This window comes from Bactrocera dorsalis, chromosome 3 (assembly GCF_023373825.1).
Source record: "Bactrocera dorsalis isolate Fly_Bdor chromosome 3, ASM2337382v1, whole genome shotgun sequence".
NCBI classification, from domain to species: Eukaryota; Metazoa; Arthropoda; class Insecta; order Diptera; family Tephritidae; genus Bactrocera; species Bactrocera dorsalis.
The window spans coordinates 84399948-84417704 of record NC_064305.1 but is presented as its reverse complement, the minus strand read 5'-3'; the positions used below and the strand labels follow the sequence as shown (position 1 = coordinate 84417704).

The 17757-nt window shown below is 33.3% G+C and overlaps 1 protein-coding gene across 3 annotated transcripts in view; it reads left to right on the top strand.

Moving 5' to 3' along the window:
- Nucleotides 1-11940, top strand: part of LOC105227776 (uncharacterized) — a 33926-nt gene extending 21986 nt beyond the window's left edge. For 2 of the 3 annotated variants that reach the window (XM_029550880.2, XM_011207286.4), the window contains exons 3-5: nt 8912-9008; nt 9071-9244; nt 9312-11939. In XM_029550880.2, coding sequence (XP_029406740.2) covers nt 8912-9008; nt 9071-9244; nt 9312-10480 — 1440 coding nt within the window. In that variant the 3' untranslated portion in view covers nt 10481-11939. Of the gene's footprint in view, nt 1-1492; nt 2262-8911; nt 9009-9070; nt 9245-9311 lie in introns of those variants that run through there. The other variant, XM_019990864.3, reaches the window with a different exon arrangement.
- The last annotated feature ends 5817 nt before the right edge of the window (nt 11941-17757 follow it).

The window sequence follows — 17757 nt, the reverse complement described above, 5'->3', positions numbered from 1 at the left end:
ATTTCTAGAGTTGCCATCTCTTTCGAAATTTAATACAAATGAGATCCCACGTAAAGTAAACGAAAATTGACTGTTGAGAACCAGTTAGGTTACGTTAAGCCGTAGAGTTGATCCAATTAACTGGCCCAAAACCAGAAATTATCTGCTCTCCGAAGGGTCCCTCAATAAATCCATTGGTTGAAGCGATATGTGGGAAATGACGCCGTCTTGATGAAACCAAATGTCGCGAGAACACAAGTTTCAATTTCAGGCATCAAATATTGACGGTTACGTTCTCACCGGCATCAATTTTGAAGAAATCTGGACCGATGATTCCATCAGCCCACATACCAGACCAAACTGTCATTTTCTCTGGATGAAGTGCTAGCTCTTGAATGGCTTTGGGCTGCTTTTTGTCCCAAATATGACAATTTTGCTTGTATTCATACCCATTGAGCCATTGAGTAATAGGAGTCATCGTTGAACAAAATTTGCCTCGAAAATGTCGGATCTTCTTAGAACTTTTCAAGAGCACATAGAGCAAAACGATATCGCTTCAGAATGTGGAACGGTTTCAGTATAGGCTGTATTTTGTACGCTTTGAATTTATGATTTCAACGTGAAATGCGGCAAGTCGTTCCTTACGTCAGTCCGAGTTGCTGCGAACGGCGTCGAATCGACTCTCCTCGTCTCCGCGCACACTCTCAGCTTCGGCTGCTATATTTTCTTCACTGCGTGCGGGACATGGGCTATTTGGTCGAATATTATCCAATAATGAATGCTGGATCTCGAGATGGACGATTTTAACGAAACAAATCGATCTTTACTCAATCCCTCGCTAACTCAAGTATAGGATTTAAGATTTAATAACCTAGTGATACCGTGTAGCGAAATGTTTTAGTATAGAAAATTCAAAATTGAGTACTTTTAACATTCGGAAATATACACTAATTCGACATGGTACCCCGATAGATGAAAAAACAAATATTTTTATTTGCTTACAGTTGCATTTTAACTGCATTTAAATCAAAATAAATATACAAGCATTTACGGCGCACAAGAACGGCCTACGATTATTTACTGCAGAGAAGAAGAAAATTAGCAAAAACAAAAACTTTCATAAAAATTAAGAAGAAAAATAAAATCAAAACAACTCTTCCGTAGTTATTTATGCCTAACTTCGTGTGAAATGATAATATTTGTTTAAACAACAACTTTTTTAACAACAACAACAACAACGGAATATTGAGAACTTTTGTAATACAAGCATTTTGTAACGACGATCTTTTTTGATAAACGCTTTTTTCGTTACTGGTTATTTGTATAACTAATGTTAACATTTTTCTAACAACAACAAAGACTTAATTAAGTGTGGTTTTTAAATCAAATAAAATCTAAGAGAACTGAATTTTGTGATTCGAAGAATTTCAGGTTGCTTCCTTTTTGTATGCAAAGGCAGAATAAATTAGTTGAAATTCAAAAAAAAATTAAATATATTAAAATATTTACTAATAAGAATAATAAATTTGAAGGCAATCAAGTTTGTTTTTAATGGAAAAAGAAATTAAAAATAAATAAAATATAATAAATACCAAATAACATTCAAAATCTAACATAAGTTGTTCGCACAAGCGGGTTCATCACTATTAATATAAATAACGCGTATAAAAAAAAATATTTATATACACAAAAATCAATATATTTTTAAACGAAACTCAAAGAAATTAAATAAATGGCATGATTTTAACGAAAAAAAACGCTAAATTAAACAACAAAACAATAAAATAACCAGAATTTAGGCGAAGAAGCAAAGAAAAATATTTAAAAAATAACTAAAAAGGAAACAAAAAGCTTAAAATAAAAAAAATCATAATTAAAAAAAAAAAAAACAAATTAAGTATACAGAACGGAGCGCGCGCTAAACTCAACTACTTCAGATTGTTAACTACCTAAACGTAGCTATTAGTATAATATATATATAAATACAAATAGTTTATAAAACCATAAAAAAATATTAGAAAAAATTAAATTTAATTAACAAAAAAAACAACTAAATTCAATAAAAAAGTATCTACCTGGCTAAGCAGCTGTGTATTAATCGCTTAAACGTGGCTAGCAAAAGTGAAACTATGTGGTCCAATGCCTTGTGCACATTGGGCGTCACAAAACCCCTATGCAACTGCCTCAGCATACGACAGGTGGCGGCTGCGGCAGCGGCGGCGGCCAGTCAAGGTGCTGCAATTACCACCGGCCCAACATCAGCTACCAGTAACACTGCCGGGGTAATTACTAACAGAGTACTACTACATTTATAATACTAGAGCACCACATAGTTCATTTATTGTTGTTATTGCTTTTTGAACTCAACTTCATAAAATTACTGAAATTTTTGTTTTACAACCTTTAATTTTCTTAAAATTGTCAATTAAGTAATTTCAAGACTGATTGCTAAGAAATATCTGTTTACAGAAAGCTTAACAGATACGAGTAATGTTATGTTAAAGTTACATTAATGTCAACTCAATGTTTGCTTAGCAGTGTTCGAAACTGCAAATGCACTGTCAGATATAACGATTTTATAACCAAAACTCAAATTTTGTTTCAATGTAAGAGGTTGAAGAGGTTCGCCTGCCAATTTATGAAAAGTGATGTTACGTTATTTTGCATTTTTTTCATATCACAAAATCTCATGCGATTTTTTAATGATACAAATAATTATTCGTCGCCCCAAGTGGCAAGGGATTTTTTAATGAAATAACTTATAGGAATATTTGAAATCTATATGATGGAACAAACTTTGAACTGGGTTGTTTGAATCGTTGAAGTTTTCTCTTTTGTGATCATTTATAGTCGTTCGTAAAGAGTTCTTCATTATTATACCATACAAATGTGGTGTATATGAGTTGGGGGTAGTAGGGACCTTATTTTATTTATGGAACACAGGAATGTGAGAAGAATGTCACGAATCAAATTTGCTTGATATCGGTCGAGCATGTTCCGAGATATGTAATTTCAACTAGATTACGCCCATCTACGAACTCCGCATTACTTTTCTGCCAAGAAATATGTGTGCCAAGTTATATCTCAATATTAACACCAGTTATTTCTTACACGGACAGACAGACCGTCACTCGGACTTCAACTCGTCTCATCAAGCTGATCATTTGTAGAATGTCCTTAACCCTAAAATTAATTCGAAAACCATTTTCATACAGATTCTAATATCCCGGCGTACGCAGGAGGTATTTTCTGTACAAATGTTGGATCATGTTAAAAAAGGGACTAGAAAGATAAAAACAGTCAGTGTTTTCAATGTTTGAACCTCAAAGGCCCGCCTTTGTGTACGCTCCTGGCTTTTTTATTTTTATCGACACATTTTGATTACTCTTCTTTGAAACCTAAATTAGTTCTCGAGATGTAAGTCTGACTGCGTTTTCTAAGCAGTTAAAATGGTAGTTTAGCGAATCGCCACAAAATCGATCCATTTCCGAATATCATTTGTGACAACGTTAAACGAAAAGGGTCATGGCAAAACCACGGTAAGGCGGCGCAACAGATAGATGAGATCGATGTACAGGAAAGGTTTGCAATGAATGAAGTTTTATTTGCCATCACATGGATAGTGACTCGACAGTAGCACCTGGAGCTTGATTAACAGGTTCTTATACATTCACCTTATAGTCGTAATATAGTACATATTCCTGTCTTTGACGAATGATTTTGATAGTAAAAAATTTTCTCCAGAGAAGCTTGCGAAAAGTTACTGTTCAAAGCACGAGGGTTTCTGTGACGAAGGTTATAGAATTACCTTCAATAAGACATGAAGTTTTAGAACAAAACTATACATATTTGACTTAAGTCGGATCTTTCTAATGATGTTAAATCAAAACTACAATTCAAAGGAAAAATAATGAGGTACCTTTCACTTGATCTTTTAATCCTGTACCGGTACTTCCGCCGAAAATGTAAAAACTCAGTGTGTGATTATATACTCGTAAGTATGACACGAAAAGCACACCCAAACAGTTAGCTTAAAAAATTGTGTACCAGGTCCACAGCTCGGCTCACAAAATGTTGGGAATGACTAACAACAGTTCGATTTACTCGAAGAATAACTTTTAAAAATTCGTTCTAGATAAAATTAAAGTTGTATCGTTTAGTGTTTAATAACCTAAAAAATAACCGTATTATAACCAGAATATGCTTTATATCACAGGTAGTGTGTTCTGCTGAAAATCACATCAATAATATTGATAAATAAATTGAAAGTTGGTTAATTGAAGCCTTTAAGCTATTTGACCTCACGCAGAGCCTTGTATTCGATGCACAATCCCTGCAAAAGCAAAACTAAAGGCAACCAAAGCAACTCTTTCAACTTAGTAGGCGATGCAAGAGCGGCGGCATGCCGTGGCAGAACACAGCTGATGACAAAAGTGAAAACGGGCAATTACACGTTGTCGTATACATGAACACATACACACATAGAAACAATTATATATATTACACATATGTATGTATATATGTATATACTTAACTTTATATAAAATGTTTATATATAAGTATATATTTGTATATGTGTGTGAGTAATATTTATGCGCGAATGAGAATGAATGGCAGAGGGCGTGTGAATCGTTCCTCAAATTGGGTGCGGATGTTGAGTAAAGGAAATTATATTGCAAAAGGAAAATGTAGCGAAAGCCAAGTACGAGTATGAAAGTGTGCGCAAACGTAAGATTTGATCGATGTCGCCATTTGAATGCTGCAAGTGGCAGAATGTTGGCTGCAACGAACCGAACGCAACTCAACTGAACTGAACTGTGTGCGGAACTGAACCGAACTGGGCGGATGCAGGATGCGTCAGTTGCGACCGCAGCGTTTTGTTGTTGTAGCACAGATGTTACCTTACTGCTGTTGTTGTTGTTGTTGCTGCTGCTGTTATAGCAACGTACATGACCAACGCAATTTGTAGCAGCCACATTCGCTGCTTGGCACGAAAGCACAAACGAACTTACCAAAACGTTCGGCATTTAGCGGAAGGTGTGTGTGTGTGGAGGAAGCGTAGGGGGTGATAGGTGGAGGATTGGGCGGATATTTCAAGATGCTGTTGGGGTAAGGCAAACTGAATTCAGTTAAATTCGACGGAATGAAGTGGAATGAAATGGAATGGACTGTTGATTTTTCTATTGCGACATTGTTGTTACTTGCTGGATGTGTGTGTGTGTGTGTGCGCGCATGTATGTGTGTGTTTTCGAATGTATGTAAGCAGTTGTTGTTGTTGTCCATTTTGTCATGGTCTTCGCGTAGCAAATTGTTGTTGGTGGCAGTGCTGCTGCGACGGCTGCTTACTGGGTCACTAGGACTCTCACTCGATGTCCTTGCAATGCGCTGCAACATACAAGCGACCGTTTGTTTATATGTACGTGTGCGCCTATATACCTATGTTTATATACATACATATCTATATGTGTATGTATAAGCTCGGAACGCCTTATGTACATATTTATGTATAAACATATATATACAAATTTATAAGTATATAGTGTAAGTCACATACACACATATTATATATAAAAATATATATATATGCATATGTATGTGTGCGCAAAAGTAATCTCAGTTCAGTTGAGTTTCACATTGATTCTATTTCATTTGTGTTAGTTTATGTATTTTTATACCTTGCACAGCGTACATTAAATTTTTCACGAAATTTGTAACTCTCAAAGGGAACGATGGGGCCCTCTAAAAACTATATAAGCTTTTAAGATATCGATCTGAAAGTTTGCACACATCATTTTCTTTCCCAGAAACTGCTAATTTATCAGAACCGACGATAGCCAACCACTATAGCTTGTAGCTACCATACAAACTGAACGATCGCAGAGAAGTTCTTGTATGAAAAACTCTTTTATTTGACAAAATATATACACAAAATTCAGCATGAATTATTGCACAAAGTAATTCTACAATCCGCGAACAAATTGTTCGAATCGGACCACTATAGCATATAGCTGCCATACAAACTGGTATCTCAAAACCAAGTTCTTGTATGAAAAACTTTTTTATTTGACGAGATATCAATACAAAATTCAGCATGAATTATTGTACAAGATAATGCTACAATCCCTGAACAAATTGTTTGAATCGGACCACTATAGCATATAGCTGCCATACAAACTGGTAGCTCAAAACCAAGTTCTTGTATGAAAAACTTTTTTATTTGACGAGATATCAATACAAAATTCAGCATGAATTATTGTACAAGGTAATGCTACAATCCCTGAACAAATTGTTCGAATCGGACCACTATAGCATATAGCTGCCATACAAACTGGTAGCTCAAAACCAAGTTCTTGTATGAAAAACTTTTTTATTTGACGAGATATCAATACAAACTTCAGCATGAATTATTGTACAAGGTAATGCTACAATCCCTGAACAAATTGTTCGAATCGGACCACTATAGCATATAGCTGCCATACAAACTGGTAGCTCAAAACCAAGTTCTTGTATGAAAAACTTTTTTATTTGACGAGATATCAATACAAAATTCGGCATGAATTATTGCACAAGGTAATTCTACAATCTCCGAACAAATTGCTCAAATCGGACCACTATAGCATATAACTGCCCTACAAACTGTACCACCAAAATCAACTTCTTGTATGGAGAAAACTTTTATATTTGTGCAGGGTATTCTAGCTTTGGTGCAACCGAAATTAACGCTCTTTCTTGTTTTTTTTCTTTTAAATATGTACACATGTGTTTATTGTTGTTACTGCCACAAAATGCTTCACTTTACTGCTTCAATGCACCCGCGCTAGCCGCGCTCGCGCTGCGGCGCTGCAACATCAATGTTGCGAATTTGTTTGATTAAAATCTACCAAAATATATTCTCGCACACACACACACATACATATGTGCCCACATGCATACTATGCAGTCTAGAAATACTTTTGAATCGCAAGTATTTCCTTATAGACATTTCCCAGCAAGGAATTTAATTCAAATCCTTTTACTTCTTGCTATGTGCTGGCGCAGTATTTACATACATACATACAGACATATGTAAGTGTGTGGGCGCGTATGCTTTTTGCAATTTCAACGCTGTCAAACACACACTAATCTGGCAATTTTCAGCGTCCATTGTTCGGGCAGCGCCTTTGTAGCAACTTCAGTGCAACGTGTTTATCTTGTTAGATGTGATTATGGTATATACTCGTATACATATATATGTACATATGTGTGTAATATTATATATACATATACACATTTGTACCCGCTCATACTTGCCACACTGCAAAGGCGTTTCTTTGTGTGTAGGTGTGACTGTGTGTGTGTTGTGCCGCAAAGTATATGCAATCCTTTAATTATCCTTTAACTGTGGCGCCTTCGCTTGCAGTCCGCCTGCATTGGACACTTGCATTGCTCTAATCACAAAATCTGCAAATATTAACTATGTACAAACCACTCGCCGTGAATTGTTGTATTTGCTATAACGGTACGGGTATTTGTAGTTGGATGCAGATAAGGCACAATTTGTGGCGTTTAGCGGTGTAATGTACTTGAGCACTTGTGTGGAATTCTTCGCGAATCAAATTTGCGCAGTAGTCCACTTTGAAGAGTATGGCTATACTTTAGTAAATCTTTAGAAAATATAACGGCACTTCGCAACTGCTTTAAAACTATAATCTAGAATCTTTTTTAAAGAAAAAAAACACAGAAATTTCAAATTTAATGGGGAATGTTTATTACCATTCGAAAGAACATTCTCTGGCATTTTTTTTAGATAATCTCTTTCAAATGTTGGCCGCGGTTAGGTCTCAGATGATCTATCCGTTGAGTCCAGTTTTCAATAACTCTTTCGAGCATTGGTAGCTGGCGAATGACCCGCGTGTTGCTCTAAGATCTGAATCGAAACGGGATTGTCGGCATAGACATTACACTTTACATATCCTCACAGCAATAAGTCTAACGCTGCGACATCACACGATCTCCGTGGCCAATCGATTGGCCAAAAACCTGAAATTATCTGCTCACTGAAGTGTTCTCTCAAAAAATCCACTGACTGATGCGGTGTGTGGGAAGTGGGGCCATCTTGTTGAAACCAAATATCGCTGGATCACGTGCTTCAATTTCAGGCATCAAATAGTCGATTATCATAGCGCGATAACGGTCGCCATTGATGGTTACGTTCTCAGCGCCATCATTTCTGAAGAAATATAGACCAATGATTCTATCGGTCCATAAACCACACCAAACTGTTTTTTTTTTTTGATGAAATGGCAGCTTGCTTCAAAATTAGGCTCGAAAACGTCGGACCTTCTTGGAATTAAAGCGAAGCGATGTCGCTTGGGAAGGTCGAGTGGGTTCAGTTCTTGAGCAAGCTGTACTTTGTACGCTTTTAATTTAACATCGCGACGAAAAATGCGTTAAGTTGTCCTATACGTTAGTCCGAGTTACTGCGAATGGCGCCCAATCGATTCTCCACAGTCTTTGTGTACAGTCTCAGCTACGGCTCCTATATTCTCTTCACTGCATGTTGGGGGTGGTCTGTTCTGATATCCTGATCTATCCTGATGACAGCCTCGTGCTTTAGGCATTTAGATTTTTGTTTCGTCTGGACGAATTAGAGTGGGTTGACGAAAGAAATTCCGTACAGTAATACCTTAACAGCCTATACTCGAAAGTATTTACTAATAAAAGCTCTTATTTTTGCGTCTTACGATGGCATGATATTAGTTCTCTTATAAGTTTGTATAACTCATATTTTTAACTCCCCTTAAATAGCTGAAAAATACATTAGGGGGCTTGATATTACCTCCGCATAGGCGAGAACTTTGAAAGACAAGTTTCATTAAGCTAAATCACTTTCACATCAAATTCGCTTTCGGTACAAATATTTATAACTAATTCGTTATTTCTCTATTTACAGGAGTCTCGTGGCAAGAGACCCCTTAAAATTTGGGATAGTTGGCGAAATGTGCGCAAAGGCGTAGTTGTTGGAACATTCGAGGAACTATTAGTCAGAGGTAAGTCTGGTTTTCGTTAAAAAAATCTTACAAACAATAATAACATTTACGATTGTTAACAGGAAAAGATAAATTAGGGGTTCCTGCCTCAGAACCGGTGCGTCTTGTTCTGGAGTGCGATGGGACCCAAATTGAGGATGGCGAATATTTTCGTACATTGACGAACAACACGGTGCTACTATTGTTAAGGCAGGGCGAACGCTGGTATCCAACTGGTGTTGATGTTATAAAAGCTGGTAGGTCATTGAATTCACCAAAATAAAAAATAACCCAAAAGTAAACATTATATTAACGGTGTTGCAGCGATATCAGCTATACCGAAGATCGTCTGTGAGACGATTCATGCGCTCGATTTACACGATGAGACGCCATCTTGGAAGATTATGGATAATAAGGGTCGTGTCACGGTGGTCCTGCATTGGGACCAGCGTCAGGGAGGTGGAGGCAGCGGAGGAGGAGGAGGCGGCGGCGGAGGTGGCGGTGGAGGCGGTGTCGGCGGCGTTGGTGGCATGGGACCGAGCGGTAGTGGTGTCAGCGGCAGTAACGGACTCATGTCATCGGACAAATATTCACCATCGAAGAAAGGTTTATCGGCGCAAAGTTCGCTCGATACCAAATCGGTGTCGTCACAATCGTCACAGCAACGCTATGCCAGCCCACAAATAACCGTCATCAGCGATGAGGGACCGGCTAGCATATACCATCCGGGCGGTGTGGTGCTGCCACCCGGCGTTGTAATACCCGGCACCAGTAGACGCCTATCTAAACAGGGCAGTTCATTTGATAGCGCCGTGGGGGCGGTGCATGTGCATACACCGGAATGTGCGCATCATGCGCATACGCCCAGTCGGGCGGGCAGTCCCAGCACCACGGAATGCGATTTTCATTGTTGTGCGCTGCACGAGGAGGGACGCAAAATTGCGGTGCACAAAAGTGTGGCCACATCGCCCATACAGGACGGCACCACAAGTCCCCAGCCGCAGCAACAACAAGCGACGCTATCTATGTCATCGGTTGTGGATCCTATGATGGGCGGCAGCATGCAACGACGCTCATCGGGCGTCAAAGGCCATGTACGCTTTCTGGATATAGCGCCGGAGCGTGATAGCTCCGAGAGCGAAACAGAAAACACCGTCATGGAGGATGATAAGACGACGACTGAGAAATTCCTGCTGCTCATCGATCAGCTGTCTGTCGATCAGAAGCGACATCTCAGCATCAAAGATATCGGCATCATATTGGAGCGACTCAACTCGAAAATACTCGACGTTGAGCGGCTGGATCGCGAATCGGAATCGGACGATTGCTATAATTGGACGATAAAGGCGACAATACGTGGTGATGCGCTGCGCGAGCTGGGCGTCATCTACAATGGTAACTATTACGCCATATCCGAACATCCCGGCTACAAGGAGGAGGTCGAAGAAAATGGCGAAGAAGTCGAGGAGGAGGATGAAGAGGATAGAATATAGAAATGCAATTAATTAAATTTAAAGAAACAACAAAAACCAAAATGAGCAGTTTAAGCATTAAAACGGAACTCACTCACACGCACACACAAACGCATTTACAAGAAAAAAAATTCAAAAAAAAAACTAAAGAATCAGCTAACAAAAGGAAATGTGTAATAACAAGGAATGTGTGTGTGTGTAGAAATACTGATTAAAAGACATAAAAAGGTTAAAGGAAATTAAAAAAATAAAGAAAGTAGAAAAAGAAAGTGCATAAATAAGCTAAAGCATACGTTTAAGTAAAGTATAGTGAAACAATTTTAGTAAATTGTAGTAAATTAATTAAGAAGAAGAAGAGGCAGGTGAAGAAGAATAAGTAATAAACAATAGTAGTTAAAGCGACATGGCGAAAGCAGGCAGGTGACAGAAAATGAAAACACACGCACACACACATACAAACAAAACTCACACACATGCATGCAGACAGACATGACACACACACATGCAACGTGTGAGCATAATTGTAAGCATTAATAATGAGAATATAAAAATACCAGAATGCAATTCAATAGCGTTTAAGTAATAGTTAAAGCAAGAAGTAAGCAACAATTAAATGAAACCAACAAAAAATTAAATAAATTAAACAAAATTGAGTAAAAACCCCGACTTGGCGCTAAACCTAACCCAAAAAGAAACTAAAAAATAATTTCACACAAACATTCGTAGGTTAATAGAGCTGTTGATAGCGCGTAGTAGGCAGCAAATACACAGTGCGACATTTGCATAGCCAACCCAAGTATGTACCGGAAAGCGCCAAACACGCATTACACACATTAACGCAGAAATAAGCAACAACAATAACAAGCAAATAAATGAAATAATAAATGACAAAATAATAATAATAAATTATAAAAAAGCTAAAAATTACAAGAAATCGCAGAAAAATTAATCAATCAATCGTTTTTACATACACGCACATACATACACACTTACATACATACATACCTGTAGACTACAGCATACATGAACTATTTATGAAAATAATAATTTTTTCAATTAGCCGTTGAACCTTAGACACACAACTCATATTATTATATATAAAATATTTATATAAGTAATTTATATAAAAGCAGCAACTCATTTACCTTCTATGTGAACCAATGGAATTATTTAAATCAAAAATACAACAGTTAAGTTGCTCTCACACAAATCTCAATGCAAACAAATGTGATCTTACTCAATCTAATAACTCATTTAGGTATTTATGTCGACTTATATATGCAACGGTGCATTTAGTGCACATATAAAATAACAGTTTATATGTTCAAATAATTTGAATTGAATATTTATGTATAAATACTACATAATTAATAATCAAAGTACAGTGATGGGCATTGAAATAGAACAGGTATTAAAAAAGCGCTCGAAATAATTTAAGGCGATTAATTAATTTTTGCTTTAGTTTTAAAATTATATTAAGTTAAAAAATAATAATAAGAAAAATTTTTTTTTTGAAAAAACTTGAAAAAAAATATTTAAAAAATATTTAGTTCGTTTCCATAATTTTTTTATATAGAAAATAAATTAATACAGTATTTAGTTTCATAGCTCTTCTAATTATACAATGTACAGTGATTGGGCGTAGAAATAGAACTGGTATAGAGAAAAGCTCTCGAAATTATTTAAGGCGATTAAACAATTTTTTCTTGAGTTTTTAAATTATAAAAAATTAAAAAAATATTTAAAAAAATTATAAAATACAATTAAAAAAAAATTATGAAAAACTATTTTAAAAAGTATTTATAAAGTATTTAGTTCGTTCGTATAATTGTTTTATATAGTTAATATTTAGTTTCATAGCTCAACTAATTACACCGTGTACAGTGATGAGCATTGAAATAGAACAGGTATTAATAGAGACTCTGGAAATAATTTTTGCTTGAGTTTTAAAATTATATTAAACAAAAAAAATTTAAAAAAAATATTAAAAAAATGATTAAAAAAAATTATAAAATACAATTATAAAAAATTATGAAAAAATATTTAGTTCATTTCAGTATTTTTTTATAGAAGATAAATTAATACGGTATTTATTTTCATAGCTCTTCTAATTACACCGTGTACAGTGATGTGCATTGAAGTAAAACTGGCATATATAAAATCATTCGAATTTATTTTTCAAAGCTTTTTTCCACTTTTCAGGCAAACAAAGAATTTGCGGTTGGATTTAAAATTTATTTTGAGTTAAAAAAATTTTTTTTTATTTTTTTAAAAGCAAAAATTATAAAAAAAAAATTATAAAAAAATTATTTAAAAAAAATTTAAATATGTGTTTAACGTTTCTATGAATTTTTGTTTAATAGAAGACAAATTAATATAGTATTAATTTTTATAGCCACTATAATTACACAATGTACAGTGGCGGGTATTGAAACAGAACACAAATGTATAAAATCTCTTGGGCTTGATTTTAAAGTTTTTTTTTTTACTTTTTAGTACAAGTAAATAATATGTGTTTGTGGTTTAAATTTATTTTTTATTAAAAAGAATATTCAATATTTAATTCTCAAAAAAAAATCTTAAAAAAAAATTTAATAATTCATACATTTTTTATATCTATAAAAACACAACATATTATGGTATTTGTTTTCATTGCGTTCTTAATTACATAGAGTACAGTGGCGGGCATTGCAATAGAAGCGTAATTTAGTTTGAAGTTTTTTACGATTTTAGTTTCTTTATTTTTATTATTGAATATTTACAAAAAAAAATTACATTTATAAAAAAAGTTTTTATAACCAAATACTTATTTAAAAAAAATATATTGAAATATTCTGAATTTTTTCCACATCTTTATACGAAACAAATTAACAAAGCATTAATATGTAATTTTTTTATATTTTTCCTGTTCCTATTCTTTAGCACATCACTGTATTTTGCAGACTTTTTAGGCCACACTTTTTAAAACTATACTACACTAATAACAATTATAACTACAACCTTAGTTTTTAATAAACTCCAATAGTCACATACAAACATATGCTCATACTTTCATAATCCATATATATAAAAGTGATTCTTGAAATGTTTTAAGCAAGTGATTTTCACGCACATAAATACCTCTTTATAAATATATATATAATATATGTATGTATATGTGTTAAGTAGTTGGCAATAAAAAATATGTGTAAATCTACTTCCAGATATTAGATTATATTTAGTTCAGGAATTGAAGTTGAAACATGAAACCTACTATTTTTAGTGTTATATTTTATTGATCTGTGTATAGTGTATGTATTCGTATACTTCATTTAACTGAAACATAAAACTACATGCAAATATAAGTAAAAGTTGTGTTAGTTGCGATGTAAGCTCATTTCATCGAAAAAAGCTCTAACTTTAGTAGAGAAGTTAAGTTTTTCATCCACATTGAAAGCTTTCAAAACCAACAGAGCTTTCATCGTTCGAAATATTTCGTTTGTGCTTTATAAGACTAATTAAAATTTATGAAACATGTGTACATCTACAATAGATTGCAACCACTTATATTTGCGTTGATAGCTAAAGTGTTTACAATGAAAGCTCGTTTATTTACAGTGAAAGCTCCCGCAAAAAAGTTAAATTTTGAATTTAAATGAAAGCTTATTAACCATCAAAGCTTTAATTTCTTACTGATCAGAAAAAATTAAGTTTTTGAAATGAAAGCTCGTTTAGTTACAGTGAAAGCTCCCGCAAAAAAGTTAAATTTTGAATTTAAATGAAAGCTTATTAACCATCAGAGCTTTAGTGTCTTACTGATCAGAAAAAATTAAGTTTTTACAATGAAAGCTCGTTTAGTTACAGTGAAAGCTCCCGCAAAACAGTTAGATTTTGAACTTAAATGAAACCTTATTAACCATCAGAGCTTTAGTGTCTTACTGATCAGAATTAAATTAAGTTTTTACAGTGAAAGCTCGTTTATTTAGAGTAAAAGCTCCCGCAAAAAAGTTAAATATGAATGGAAATGAAAGCTTATTAGAGCTTTATGATTATGAAACTTGGTTAATTTATGTTTTCTTGTTACGATCTAATATATGTGTATATAAGTTAAGCTATCTTTTAGTATACTTATTTTAAATTCAGACTTACAGCTTAAGTATCCATGCTAAGCTCGCGCTAAAGCCACCTTATTATTAGCACATTACTCAGGTCACTTGGAATTTATGTTTACATACGTACATAAGTTAGAAAATATTTAGTAAAACTATTACAATTACAGCATTTAGTTAAATAAATAAGTTGATTAATTTTTAAACGATATTGCAGAGTAAGCTTGGCAAAGTTTCATTGGAAAATTGAAAAATTATTCATGAAGTCTAACAAAACTAATGTGATGCCGAAAAGGTTGGAACATTTAATTCAAATATAGAAAGGTTAAAATGTATAGTCAGAGGATTTATACTTAAAAAGAAGCATAATTAACCGTTTACGGTTCGAAGCATACTTTTAGGAGCCATAAAGTAGATATTTCCAACGCCATAGTTTGGATTAAAAATTTCGTCAATTTTAATGTTTCTAAAGACTTCGAATGCTTCAAAGTATATAGGAGAAATAGTTGGAATTGGTTTATAAGCATACCTTTAGGGGCCATCGTAGCAAAATTTTAATTTTTTGAAACTTTTTGCGGTAAAAACCTCATCAAGCATGACTGTGTTTCAAAGGATATGAGAGAAATAAAGAGGCAGCAATTTATAAATACATGCAAATATCGAAATCCCATAAAAATTTACCGTTGTCTTCGGCATAAGCATACTTTTAGGCGTCATGGGAGTTTCACTTACATTTTTTGATATTTTTTCAAGTAAAAAAACCTCATTCGGGATCAAGATATTGATAATGAAATCTATCAAAAATTTTTCAAGAAGTCTTTGCAATATTATTGTGCATAAGCATACTTTTAGGCGCCATATGAGCTTATTTTCACTTTTCAGAGCATTTATAGAGTAAAGAGACCTCATTCTAGATCAGGTTATTGAGATAGAAAATGTTTTTCAAAAAGTAGTGATTGTTGTTTGCAATATTATTGTGCATAAGCATACTTTTAGGCGCCATTTGAGCTTAATTTTCACTTTTCTGCACATTTCACGAGTAAAGAAACCTCATTCCATATCAGGATATTGAGATTGAAAATTTCCCACATTTTTTTCAAAAAGTAGTGACTACTCTTATAATATAATTGTACATAAGCATACTTTTAGGCGCCATCAGAGCTTTTTTCCCTTGTCAGTACATTTCTAGAGTAAAGAGACCCCATCAGGGATAAGCGTAATGAGATTGAAAATCGCCAAAATTTTTTCACTCTGCAATATAATTGTTTTTACAGTTATTATTTTCAGCATCCACTCTTCTAATTTCGCATTATAAATACTAAAACAATACAATAATTGTGAAAGAAGTGTTCGCTGTTTTTGTTGTTGTTTTTTTTAAGTGTATTACATAATAAATAAATAAAACTGCCATAGTATTTAATAGTGTACATGATGAGGAAATTACCACAACAATAACAACAACAAAACACGCATAATTTTTAAATATCAGAATTAGAAGAAAACACAAAGTAAAAAATACAAAATAAAAAGAAAATATAAAAAAGAATTATTTAAAAAGATTAATGAAAATGTGAATACGAATAAACAATAAAATAAAATAAATAAACAACACAGAAAATCTCAGAAATAATAAAAACGAATGAACGAATATATTTACGAAAACGTAAACACAAGAAAAACACACAAAATTCTCCTCGTAGTGATATTGGTTTTTAGAAATTTCATAATTGAATCTGAACAGCTGAGAAATAAATGAAACGAAAAATAATTAAAAGAATAAAATAAAATATTAAAAAGAATATTGGAAGGAAAAACTACTCAAAAACTAATAATAATGATAATGTTTGCAAACGATGAATTGAGGATCAAGATACACTGCCATTATGAGTTTTTTCCTCAACTATTTTGTAATTATAGTGAACAAAAGAACAAAAAGGAGATTTAGTGAAATAAATTGCGTGAAATATGTGTAATTTAAAAATACCAACTGTTTTTGTTGTTAGTACGCCCAGTTATGTAAGCGCATAAGCAAAGCACAAATAGATGAAGTAGTTAAAATAAAATAAAAAATTAAAAAAAAAAAATAAAAACTTATAAGAAATAATACTAACACACACCAAGACAACTGAAATAAACACTTAGCAAAAATTTTGAATGAAAAAAAAATTAATAAAAAAATTGTTAGTTATGCAAATGTTCATTAACACACACACACAAGCGCACATACATTGAGTACATTTCTAATTTGTTGATGCAGAATACTGAGTGAAACATATTTTAATTGAAATTTTCAGCAAAAAAAAACAGAATTCCGACACACTCGAATTTTCACGTTTCCGATCAAAATCACTCAATTTTTGTTAACCAAGCGGCAAACTCCAAAAAATAATTAATTCATAAAAATCTGATACACTAAAAAACCTTTACTGCAATCATAAAGCGTCGCTCATTGGCGCAAACCACACTTTGCGCAAACGAAAATCTCAAACATTTCACAATTTGTCGAACATAACCAAACAATCTCGAAAATTTATATGAAAAATGCAATTAAAAGTCAAACTATTGTACTCTTCATTATTCAAAGCACAAAACCACATACGAAACCTAAAACAATGTGTAATATGCGAAATGTGTTCGAAAAAATTGAAAAAGGCCCGTTTTTCTAATTAGAAAGTACACAAACACCTTGCACCGGCATGAAAATGCCTAACATGACATTGCTTAATTATCATGTTAATGATTAAAAAAATGTATAAATGTAGAAAATTGAAGATCATTATTAGAAAATATACGACCGGAAGGGACGAAGCGTTACAGAAAACACACAAACTCACAAAGAAATATAAATCACATGCAAATAAAGAAAAAAATTGCATTGAAGAGGCGCTTGAGCAGCTAAGTGTAGCGGTACTTTTGTTAGTAAACGATTTCGAAAAGAAAAGGATTTTTTTGTTGTTAAAAGTTGGAGTTAGTGTATTTGCTTTTCATTTGCCTATTTATATTTATTGTTTTGAAATAAATTTTATTTAAATATTAGTTATGTAAAGTATGTAAAGTGTATTTATATAATATTAAAAATAAAAATGATCAACATTTTTTTATTTTTGAATTTTTTTTTTCCAAATAATTTAATTTTCTATTATTAATGTAATTTTATGTATTTACTATTAAAAATTAAAAAAATCCAAAATTTTAAATAAAAATAATTTT